The sequence below is a fragment of the Zonotrichia albicollis genome, chromosome 7, assembly GCF_047830755.1.
Source record: "Zonotrichia albicollis isolate bZonAlb1 chromosome 7, bZonAlb1.hap1, whole genome shotgun sequence".
Taxonomy (NCBI): Eukaryota; Metazoa; Chordata; class Aves; order Passeriformes; family Passerellidae; genus Zonotrichia; species Zonotrichia albicollis.
In genome coordinates, this window is record NC_133825.1 from 49,506,188 (window position 1) to 49,518,818 (window position 12,631).

A 12,631-nucleotide genomic window follows, 5' to 3' on the forward strand; every position below is an offset into this window, starting at 1 on the left:
GTATTGTGTAAAAAATGGGTCAGAATATCAGTTTCTGCCGGAATAAAACACCCCCTGACTTGCAGGGAGTTTAACTGCAGAAATACTGCTGGATGAGCTCCAGGGAGAGTTCCTTGCTTCTAAGGATAGAATTTGGCCCCACAACCCCCTCAGAAATCTGAAGGGAGCCGCGTGTAAAACTGTGTTAAAGCAGGGATCGGAAACAGCTCCCATTAATTGGGTTTTAATGCAGCCCACACTCAGTGTGAGCCAGCCTGGATGTTCAAGGTGTTAAAAGAAAGCATTTTGGTCCATTTCTCACTGAAGTGGTGCAGACAGACAGCAAGTTTCTACATTATAGTCATGTTTCTGTTTCATTGTATGTTTTGCAAACATGCATGCACAGGCAATACATAAAATCTTAATGAAAGTGCCTGGTATTTGAGATATTTGATGGAGTCACAGCCTGATTTGGGCTGGAAAGGATCTCAAGGCCCACCCAGTGCCACCCCTGCCATGGGTTGACACCTTCCACTGTCCCAGGCTGCTCCAAGCCCTGTCCTGCATTGCCTTGGGCACTGCCAGGGATCCAGGGGCAGCCTCATAAAAACAGCAAAACATTTAAATTAAACAAATTATTAAATTGCTAGGTCAGTCTGTGGTAGGGTGACAGGTTTAACATGGCTTTAATAATAAGGAAGTCTCAAAACTGCTAAAATTCTACTCTCTTGCTTGGAGTAATGGTTTACACCGTTTGTTGTCAGGAAGAGCCAGTTTGAGTTCTGTGGCTCAGGTGGGAGCTGCTGCTGCAGTGGGAGCTGCTGTTTTCCAAACAGATTTGGGTATTTTTCAGCTGTTGTGCTGAATGTTTTGGGTTTTTTTTTTGGTTTTTTTTTTTTTTGTTTTGTTTTTTTTGCTAATAGTAATAACAGCGAGAACCAATGAGTGAAAAAAAACAACAAGAAAAGTTGTCTGTGCAGTACCCCAGGCAGGCTGTGAAAAAGCTGCCGAGGAGGAGCAAGTGTTTATAACTGTTCTTTGCATTTGCAAAACTCTGGGGGAAAAACAAACAAACAAAAAGAAAAGCAGGGGGGAAAATAACGAGAAAAATAAACCAACATGACAAACAAAAACTAACATTCCCAACAAACAAAAACTAACATTCCCAGCAATCAGGGTTGAGGGGAAGGAAAAACCAGTCTGTCTTTAGTTCCTCTTAATCAAAGAGATTAAAAAGGGTGGAAAATCAGGCTGTGGGGTATAGAGGGGACAGGAAGGGGCTGGCACTGGTCCCTCTGCTCTTCCCTCATCCATCCTGAATCCTGACTGAGCCCCTCAAAAACCCCAAAAATTCTTGTTTGAGATTACATACAAACATATATATATAGATAAATAAGATATAATAGATATTATTTAGTGGAAGGTGTCCCTGCCCATGGCAAGGGGGTGGTATAAAGTGATTTTTAAGGTCCCTTCCAACCCAGACCATTCCATAATTCCATGATTGTTAGTTAGAAGTGTATGATTTTACTTCTTTGGACTAATTCCCACCTTCAGTTACACTGTTAAAAGTTATGATACAGCTGGTGTTCAAGTAAAATTGATTTTCTCTCCATTGTCCCCATGGATTTCACATGTTTGTATGGAGAATTAAGGCCCGGTGGGAGGGACCTCTGAGCATTTAGGCATTAACAGCAGGTTCAGGGGAATTTATCTGGAAATATCCTTCCCTGTGAGAGTGGGGAGGGGATGGGATGGGGCCGAGTTTTATCTTCTTTGTTCTTCAGGGAGGTCCCAATCCTTCTGTGTCCTCCTCACACAGGATCACCACTAATGTCAATTCATACTTCTCTTTCTTCTGCCAAAGTCGGGGTTAAATGTGTGAGACGGTATTTCTTGTTGGGACTCAGATGTTTGTCAGTTTTTATCTCTGGCACAGTCTCACAAACCCTGACTTCCACAGCACTTCAATAACAAACTAAAAATGGAGCCCTGTCTCTCTCTCTACAAGGCCTTTTAAGGATAAACTGTCCAATTAAGAAATGGCACCTAAATTATTTTTACTTTAAACTTAATAACCAACTACCTGTGATCTGCAATGTGGACTTCTTTATCCAATTTGACAAAACCACCCAAACCCATGGGGAAGAAGGTGAAGAAGAAGGACCGGCCTCCACCCTAAAACCTCCATCTTGCTTTATGTATATTATTATATTCTGAACCCTTAAACTCTTAAAATGAGTGCAGGTTGTGCTCACGGGCACTCACACTTGCAGCCAGTTCAATAACAGAATTTGGCATTGCCTCTTGGAGCTTCTTACACTAATTAACGCCTTTGCTTCCCGCAGGATGAAATGGAGTTTTCAGATACGTTTCCAAAATGATGTGCGTGATCGCTAAATATTTCACATTCTTCTGAACCCTCCACGAGTGTTTTGTGTGGGAGCAGAGGCATGGGTTGCTCCCATGGAAAATGCCTGGTGGCCCTGGCAGGGGGATATCTGATCTGTGTCCCTGTCCAGCTGCACTTTGCTCTCTTTTATCCCTGATTCCAACAGGTTCCCAAAGTTTCAGGTCCATCCCACCCCAACCTGCCAAAACTGAGGGCAAAAAAAGGGATTTTCTGGTCATTTAAAAGATGCCATGGGGCAGTGACTCCCCAAGACCCCTGAGGAGGGGGGTTAAAGCTAATCCGGCCGGATTAAACAGGTTAAGAAAATTATAAGGAGCAGTTTGATTTGGAATAAACCCTTCTGAAGGAATCACAGTAAACAAAATCTGTTTGCCTAAGGAAACCCTGGTAGCAATCAGCCAGTAACACAACTGCTTGTGCTAATGAACCCAAAGCTGTTAATGTGGTTTCTTCAGTTAAATTGATTCATGAATTTTGAAGAGAACATTATCTAATGAATTTTCTTTGAATAGAAAGCAATTAAAAGGACAAATCAGTCTGATTAACCCCAAAGTCACCCTACTGCCACAAATGGTGTACAGTTTGAAATTATATCATAAAAAACTAGAGCAGATTTGCTATCTCTTTGCCCTCTACTAATCCATGTAAATTAATGAACAACAAAGTTAATTTCTTTGATGACCCTTTTCTCGTATCACCTGGATTATGCTGATGTTTAATTTGCTTAATGTTATAATAAAGACTAAACAGATTTTTTCAATGAAGTGATTATCATTCCCTTCAGTTAAGAAGTGATTTTTATTATTTAACACACACATAACGCCGTATGGGTTTCCTTTAAGAACAAAATCACATTTCTTTACCTTCCTACGGAAAGTACTCAATGTCTTTTTTGACAACTAAAGAAAGAAAATGTTTTTAATCAGTTTGTTTCTTTGCCAGAGCGGGAGGTTGAGGCTCTCAGCTGGGGAAGGGGTCTCTTCTCCCTTTTTTTCCCCTTTTTCAGTCACCAGCTCACTCCTCTCTGTAAGTTATCCAAGAGTGAGATCCTCAGAGCTTTTCCAAGTGCTTTGGAGGAGCCAGAGGTGTCCAACCCAACTCAAATCCAAACAGGACCATCCCTTTTCCTTCCTTGAAACAACCCTGGGCTGGGTGACACCCTGAGATGCCAAAGAAAGCCTCTCCTAATGCATTTGCTTATTCATTATTCCAGCAATTGGAACACTTAAAGCAATTTGCTGCCGAATTAAAATTAAAATAATGGCCGATACATTATATTTTTTTTCCCCCTGCATCATTAAGGATGTGCAGGACATTCAAGGTCACAGCCAGTCCTTACACTTGGCAGCGTGTGCAGTGCTGAGCAGTAGCTCGGGGGTCCCCACTATGAAATGCAGTCAGCCAGGATAATTCAGAGTTTGCTGGCTCTAGGGCGTCCCTGGCACGTCCCAGCTGAAGTTGGAAATTAGCTGGAGATGCCAGGCCTTTGTCAGAGAGGTACAGCCACTTATTCCTTCCCTTTTAATTTGACTCTATGCTAATTTATACTCCGCCAATTTAATGGGAAAAGCCACATTGTACCAGCTAACAGGATAATTGTACTCGAAGCAAATTAAAAATATAGGAAAATCAAAGCCTTAAATCCTTTTCTTTATAGTGATCAGCTACTCCAAGCACTGTCTGCAATAATCATGTATTTAACTGTAGTCATACAGGGCACAAAACAGGACGGTGCATGGGGCAGTTCCAGTTTAAATTACAAAATTGCCATCGAGACTGGCTTTGCATTGGGTTTTTGGCTGTTGTTTCTCCAAGCACTCTCTGCAATAATAATGTATTTAAATGTAGTCATACAGGGCACAGAACAGGACAGGGCACGGGGCTGTTCCAGTTTACAAACCTGCCATCGAGCCTGGCTTTGCGTTGGGGTTTTTGACTGTTCCATCCTAATTTCTCCAGTCCAGCAGTGCTGTCTCCCTCTGCCTTGCAGATTCCTTCACCAGGCAGGTGCTGTGGACGCTGCTGAACGATGTCAAGTTTGGGGAGGCAGTTTCCTACAAGCAGCTGGCGGATCTTGCTGGCAACGGGCGGGCAGCGCGCGCCGTGGGGGGAGCCATGAGGAGCAACCCGGTGAGTGCAGGGCACAGCTGCTGGGACAGGCTGGTTTGGAGGGCTCTGAGGGGTTAAATCCACCTGCTCTGAAAACTGGGCTGCCACGAGGAGTAAGGCCGGTAGGTGTTGTTAATCGGCAATAATGCACAGCGCAGGTGGGTGTGATTTATGCCCTACCATTTATGCGGTTGGGTTGGGTTGGGTTGGGTTGGGTTGGGTTGGGAGGAGGAACACTCCTGTTACTCACCGGCCTCTGCACAGTTTGTTATTCTCAAACTTCTTTGTGTATTCTTAGGCTGGGGAGGTCTTATTATCTTCCACATGGGCTTAAGTTGGCAGAGTATGAATGCTTTTGGTTGTGTTAAAGCCATCCACTCTGGCATAAATACAATTCTGGAAACAAGGCCAGGAGCACCCTGGGACAATGGAAGGTATCCCTGCCCATGGCAGGGGTGGAATGGGATGAGTTTAAGGTCCCTTCCAACCCAAACCAGTCTGGGATTCTGGAGGTGAGTTGCCTGAATTTGAACCAGTTGGAGGGAGCAGCACTCCTGGTTCTGCCTGTGGATTTGGAGAAAGAATGTTCCTATGCTAAATGATCTGTGTCTGTTTTCCCTTTTCTTTGTCTGGGTTGAGCGTTGCAGTGTGTTTATGCCCCTGAGTCACCTGGGCGGGTGTGTGCAGCTGCTGTGGTGCTCAGTGGGTGCTGTATGGGTTGGGATCAGCCCCACCCTGGCTCGGAGGGTTTGGGGGCTCAGCTGGATGTGCCTGCACTGTTTGAGGAGCAGTTCAGTCCCTAAACCCACAGAGCCACAGAACCCCAGAACAATTTGAGTTGGAAGGGACCTCAGAGCCCATCCCATTCCACAGTTCCCCACAGGCAGCACCCAGCCAGGAGGACCCACACAGTTCCATGTGGGTTAAGCTTTGAGCCCACCCTGTTGTTTGCAGCATCCATCAGCTGTCCCTGTGAAGCAGCTCCTGTGAGCAGTGTTTTGTCAATAGCCCGCATTGTACTTGACAATACAAACTATTTTAATATGATGGAATGCTTTCCAATATAATCTGGTGTACATTAAGATAAGGCAATCCAATGCAAACCTGCAGGAAACAGCTCTCAAAGAATAACAATCCAGTGTTGTGCAAAAGGAGATGTAATTGCCATCGCCTAGAAATGTACTCAGCTTTGCCCTCAGGCTGCAGTGGAGCAGCAGCATCCAAAGTAGCAGTAACAGCAGGTTGTGGTGTGAAAATTCCTGCTTTTTCCCCTGTGAGGAAGGATGAAAATAGTTCTGAAAATATACAGCAAAGCTCCTGCAATTTTTTTAAATGGGGTCCTAGTTATTATTGCCATTTCCCAGCCCATACCGTGGCTGCAGTGGTTTCTGTCCCCAGCAGAAAATTTTTAAGCTATGGTTATAGATAATAATGTATAGCTGTAGGGAAAAAGAGCTGTATTAATATAATACCACCTCAATATTTCATCATAGAAAGCTGATGATTAAAAAAAAAAAAAAAATCAGTGCTGTAATGAGAGTCCTGCCCATCGCAAACCACAATTTTGCCACTGCTCATCTCCTGGAGGTAATCTGAAATTCCATCCCTATTCCACATGCAAACACACACACACACACACACATCATCCTTTTGCCCCTGAGTGTGAGCAACTGCTCAGTGCTCCTGATATTTCCCCCAGAAATGTCTCCTGGTCCTTCGCCTGTGAGCCATCGTGTGCAGGCTGGCTGTGTGCAGTACGCAGGGATTTTATGCATGAGGTGAGAGATAAAGATAAAATGTGGCACTGCAAAAAAAAAAAAAACCCTCACCTTTGTTATTTCTGTGTATAAAGCCGTCAACTCTTGCGAAAACAGATTTTCTGACCCAATTTGCAACTCCACCTTGCAGCCTCGTAGAAATCTGATTAAAGAAAATACTGAGAGGACCAGTGGGATAAAACACGAGAGGTCAGAGATTGCTCAAGAGCTACTCAGGGTCTAAACCCTCATCCAAACCCCACACTCATTCCTGGAAGTGATCAAGGCTTGGATGGGGATTGGAGCAACCTGGTGTGGCGGAGGATGGATTTGTGATAATCTGATTGAGTGAGGGTGGCAGTACCAGGGAAAAGGGCCCTTTGGAATAACCCTGAGCTGGGCATCACATTGTCCCTCAAACACTTGGGTAAAATCACAAAGTCACCTTTGTGATTTTACCCAAGATAGCAGATACCAGCACATTTCTCCCTCCTATGAATCAAAGCTTGGTCTTCAGTTTGGGTAGAGTGCATTCCACAGGTTTCCCCTTGCAGCAGGGATGCTCCACATAATTCCTGGGCTGACCCTCAGCTTCACGAGAAGGTGGAAGAGGTGCCAGCAGCAGCAGCAGCTGCCTCTGTTCCTGGCCAGGACAGGGTGGGGATGGCTCACCTTTCGCAGGAGAGGCTTCCCAGAGTTTGCTGTGGTTCACACTGATTGCGAGGTCTGTGCTCCTCAAAGGGAACCCATAAAGTTCAATTAAAAATCTCATTAGACTGGTAGAGGAGGAACAAAAAGAAATCACAGAAGCTCATGGGAAATGGAGAATGTTGGGCTGATTAGTCCAAGGCCATCCTAAATGAGTGTTGTGTGTCTTAAATAAGACATCTTCAGAGGTCTGATCACAGCACTCAGAGCTGCCTGCGCTGGGTTTGTGCCCTCTGCAGCTGTGCTGGTCCTTGGGCTCACCCCAGCCAGGGGCACAGCCTGATCCTAGTACCAGTCTGTCCTGAATTGAGGATATTGCACCAATCCATCCCGAATCATGGATATAACATCGAGCTGAATCATGGATACTCAACCAAAATGTTTGGAACACTGAGGGAGCAGTGGTGCATTTGTGAGAAAATTGTGGTGGGTGGATCTGAAACACCATGGACACATCAAAGTACCTGTGTGTTCATCCATTGAACCAGGGGATGTCCTGGGCTGGAAGGGACCCAAGGGTCATCCAGTGCAGCCCTGACCCTGCACAGACACCCCAAAATCCGCCCTGGGCATCCCTGGTAGTGCTGTCCAAGCTCTCCTGGAGCTCTGGCAGCCTCGGGGCTGTGCCCATTCCCTGGGCAGTGCCAGCATCTCTGGGGATGAACCTTTCCCTACTATTTCCATTCCCAAATCCTTTGCTTCCTTTGATGGCCAGTGATAACCTGAGACCCACACTGGGTCACACCATGGGATTTGTTTCTGCTGGGGAAGAGGTGGAGAAAAAGCAGGGGGTGGAACTGGGTGATCTTTAAGATCCCTGCCAGCCCAAGCCAGTCTGGGGTTCTGTGACATGAGCAAGCCACGAGTGTGGTTTTTGCTGAGTGTGTCTCAGTGTGATCCCTCAGCTGTTCCCATTTTGCCTGAGCCAGGCACATCAGCAGCTCCAGCCACACCATGGGACGTTCCCCTCCTCTCAAACTGAGCACTGGGAACAGCCAGAGCACCGAAATTCCCTAAAAGCAGCTCAGAGTGATCCATCCTGTGGGCAGGGAGCTTTCCCCCCACCTTTTTTCCCTAAACAAACACATTCTGGAGGAGTTGGTTTATTCACAGATCGCCAGGAGCGCTAATGACCGGCCCAGCCTTGTTCTGCCACTCACCCAGATGGCTGTTGATAAAGATTTAGCATCATGTTCCGAGTGTCAGGGCTGTCAGTAGTGCTGAACCATTTGACCAGAAGAAAAAACGCACAGGGAGCTATTGATTACAGCTTCTCAGTGTCACTTGTTCACCAGGATTTAGGTATTGATGAGGCTGCGAGTGAAAACAAGCTCTTTCCCTTGTGGGCCTCTACCCAGAAGAACAAAAGCGAAGTTGGAGAAAATATTCAGCTGGCGCCCGAATCAGAGGGACTCCGGCATCGATCCAAGGGCTCCTTCATATTATTTTTTTGTTGGAGACAAATCTGTGGGTTTGGAAGTTTTATAGCGTTTGAGGTAGGGGCTGTGCGTGTGATGGATTCGTGGAGGAGAGGAATTAGATTTCACAGCATGAAGATTTCAGCGGTGCTATAATATTATGAGCTGCTTGGTTATTGATAAAAATTACATTAAATGTAGCTGAGGCATTAAAGCTCCAGACTAGGGTAGTTCTCCCTCTAAAATGTCCTTAGGGCCCTAATAAATTTTAGCAGGTTTAATTATTTTAGTAGGCTGAACGTTGTCACCACAATTAAGCCAAACTGAAGCAATATTCAATATTTTTAAATTACAGTGCTGGTATGGTCTTTGTACCACTTCTACATCCAGGGCTGTGCAGGGTGACGGATGGGTGCTTGTGTTGGGACAATCTCAGCGTGGAGTTCTTTGTTTTTGGCCATGGAAAAAGTGGCATTAATTTCATATCCCCTCTGTTTGCTGGGTGGTGACAGCTCAGCCCCACTTCCCTGTGCTGTGAGCAGGTCCTGCTCCCACCCAGGGATCATCCAAGACCCCACGTCTGAAAATAAAGTCCTTTTTTTGCTTTTTCTCCACCAAGATTTATAGCCTTGCCACCAAACTCTGCTGCTTTACTGTGTGTGTTTTTAAAGAATTGCAAATGAGCCTCAGAGATGTTTTACAGTGTATTATTATGGCTTTGTCACTCAAGCCAAGCCTCCTGCAGTAACTGTGGGGAGTGTAAAGGCCGAGAAACCCCAAACCAGAAAAACACTTGCAAAAAAGTAAAAAAAAAAAACAATTTCTTTGAAGAAGTCATAAACCTACAGTGGGATGGCTTGGCATGGAGCAAAGCTTTTATTGGTACTCACTGGAGCTGTCACAGATGGATTAATCACTTGTGGCATTGCCACCTCCAAATAAAGCAGATATTGGAAGCAGTTTTTTATTTAAACACTGATCAACAATTAGCGCCTGTGTGTATTCTCATTTAATGTGGGCTGAGATTAAGATTTTATATTTCAGGCATTGAAATTAGTTAAGTAAACTGAAAGAACACCCCCAAAAAAATCCCTCTCAATTTATGGTCTGGCTTGTTCAGCTTCTTTGGGGTTTGTGTATCCCAGGCTCAAATACACCACAGTGCTTGGACTGTGTGATTAAATGGGATTAAAATAAATGGGATTAAAATAAAGTGTGCAATTTGTCTGTGTGTCTACACAGAAATAAATTACAATTTTTGACTGGAGATCCCCAGATTTGTGAGAACTGCCCTTTTGGGTGAGTGATGCTGTCCCAGCCCCACCGTTGCAATGCCATTACTATGCAGTTACCAAAACACACTCGTGATTAGAGATGATGGATTGCAGTTTTTATGGTGTGTACTTCAGCTATGATAATCACCTGTAATAAAAAATAAAAAAAAAAATGAAAAAAACCCACGTTTATGTTCTCCTCTGCATTATCAGTCCATTATGTAACTTCTGGCATTGATTTTGCAGAATCTGTGTAGTGTGGTTATAAATGATAGGGAGTAGAAGGCAGAGAGGAGGAAAAAAAAAAGAGTTCTTAAAATTGGTTAGGTCGGAATCAAACTTCTCCTGTTGGAGGTTTTAAAAATTCACAGCCCATTTTGGATTGACGTGCTGCTAAATAATAAATAGTGCCTTGGTCTTCCAGAGAATTTCTCCAGGTGCACATGGAGGTGCTGCAGCCCAGAGAGGATCTGCTGGGGAGCTCAGGCACTGGGATCACTTCTCAATAACCTGGTTTTTCCCAGAAATCTTCTAGTCCTGGGAGGATCATGGCATCCCTGAGTGGCTTTAGTGGGAATGGACCTTAAAATTCATCCCATTCTCACCCTGCCATGGCAGGGTCACCTCCCACTGTCCCAGGTGCTCCAGCCTGGCCTTGGGCACTGCCAGGGATCCAGGGGCAGCCACAGCTGCTCTGGGCACCTGTGCCAGGGCCTGCCCACCCTGCCAGGGAACAATTCCATCCCAGTGTCCAATTTAAAGAGTTCTCCATGTGCATTTTGGGTCTCTGAGGCTTCGTTCCCCACCCTGGGCACGGAGGGCTCAGCTGGCGCAGGGCAGCAGGACCTGGTGCTGCAGGGAATATTTTACATATGGGATTTAATATCTCAGGTTTATCCTTTTAAAGACTTTACATCATTTTTTATGTATTAAAATTCCTGTCCATGGCTATTTTTTTCCTGGGAACTGGGGTGGCCTCCAGGGGTGCTGATGGGCTCTGTTTGTGCTCTGATGTGGGAGCTCCGTGTCCCTGCCAGCCCAGTGCCACACAGCTGCTGGCTTTTACAGTGCTGGATTTCCACTCTCATGGAATCACAGCATCATTCAGGCTGGAGGACACCAGGCCCATGGAGCCCAGCCTGTGGCAGATCCCCATAATCATCCCCATAATCACTGAGGGACGCATCCTGTTTTTCCTCGGCCTCACCCTTTGCTCCTCCTGGGTTTTTGGGGTGTTTTGCAGATCCCCATCATCATCCCGTGCCACAGGGTGATCCGCAGCAGCGGGGACAGCGGCAACTACGGCGGGGGCCGGCCGATGAAGGAGTGGCTGCTGTGCCACGAGAGGCTGCAGAAGGAGAAGCTGGCACAGGGCGGGGGCTGCTAACCAGCCCCGGCACACAACCACGGCTCCTCGGCTTGAAACGAGCCCTCTCTCTCTCACAGCACCCAGCAGAATTCAGGAAAATGGTAAATATTTGAGTGACACATAAATATAATGCAGCATCCAAAGTGAAATGTGCGGTGGCACCGCTATATTAAAAAAGCGGGATGCGTCCTGGGGGAGGCAGCTCGGCTGCCCTTTCTTGTTTTTACATTTTACAGCAGAATGACTACAGCGATCCAGGCCTGTTGTGCATGGATTTTGTTCCCATCTCCAGCCCTGTTTTGTTCTATTTTTAATGTCCATTAAAGCAGGGATAAGGGAGTGGGAGGGACGTGGCCAATGTGAGGTGGAAGCTTCCCCCTGAGGAAGTGTCTGGCTCACAGTGAGTGGCCCAGCCTGGCACGGGGTCCCTGCCCAGCTCCCCCTCCCCACTTTGGGGCATAAAATGGTTTTTTACCTGAGCAGGAGTTACAGGAGCACAGTGAGATCCGTGCAAAAGCAGGCAGCTGTTGAATTCCTTACTCCTGCATTTTCTTTTTGGACTTAAAGATGGGAATATATATTTTTTTTTTTTGTAGAGCAGGTGAAGAGATTCTGCTGACAAATTATATGTTTTGGATAAGTAGCTTGATTAGCCAAATTTGGCAAAATACTGAAAAGCTCATCATAGTTGCTTCCTTATCAGCAGCACATTCCTTTATCATTAGAGTTTTCCTTCAGATTTCTATGTTTCTCTGTTTTCCAAAGCTTTATTTCCCGTAGCCTCTCCATTGGCAGGATTCAAGAGACATTAAAGTTAAATTTTGAGGTGGTTTTAGCAGGGTTCTCTGCGAGTACGAGCCACCAGAAGCCAAAATTTCCAGTATGGGAATCGTAAATTGTAAGATGGAAATACTGATTTTTTTATGTGTTTTATCATATTTTCATGGATGTCTCTTTAGAAAGGCCATTGCTGCCCCCCAAAAATTATTGTGTGGCAGTGCTTTAGTTAATCCAGGATTATTGATATCTTGGAATTACTTCAATAAAAAAACTGCTTTGCATGTGCAAGTGTCTTTGGGTCTGTTTATAAATAAAACACAGGGTGTGATATATGGGGAAAATAAACTATACCCCACTGCACAATATAAAGCTGTATTTTTATCAAGGGTTTCTTGTGGCGATATAAAGCACAGAAGCAAAGCTCAAGTGGTTTGTACGTGTCACCAGAACCCCGAGATAAAAATACGGCCTTATAATATGTACAGTTTGGGTGTATTTTATTATTTTTTTATGTCTCTAATACATGCTGCCACCGAAAGCAGGCGGCAGCAAATGTCAACTTTAACCTTTCCCACATTTGCATCCCTCAATGGGTTTTTATTTTCAGGTGTTTGGGCTTTTTCAGGGATGTGACTTTGTTTTTGTGGGGACGCGGATGGGGAGCGCTGGGATTGGGGCAGGTGATGCCTTTTCCAGAGGAACAGCCAATTTTGGGAGAGAAATCCTGTTCTGGGTCAGGGATTCGGAGTGGGCAGGGACAGGCAGGGATGGGGCAAGGAGGGGATGGGCAGGGACAGGCACGGGGGGTAGAACAGGGCTGGACA

The 12,631-nt window shown here is 45.5% G+C and overlaps 1 protein-coding gene across 1 annotated transcript in view; it reads left to right on the forward strand.

Moving 5' to 3' along the window:
- The window catches only part of MGMT (O-6-methylguanine-DNA methyltransferase), a 139,894-nt gene extending 127,799 nt beyond the window's left edge, over nt 1-12,095 (forward strand). The window contains exons 5-6 of the mRNA XM_074545410.1: nt 4,383-4,522; nt 10,902-12,095. Of these exons, the coding sequence (XP_074401511.1) occupies nt 4,383-4,522; nt 10,902-11,045 (284 nt within the window). The 3' untranslated portion in view covers nt 11,046-12,095. The remainder of the gene's footprint in view (nt 1-4,382; nt 4,523-10,901) is intronic.
- The last annotated feature ends 536 nt before the right edge of the window (nt 12,096-12,631 follow it).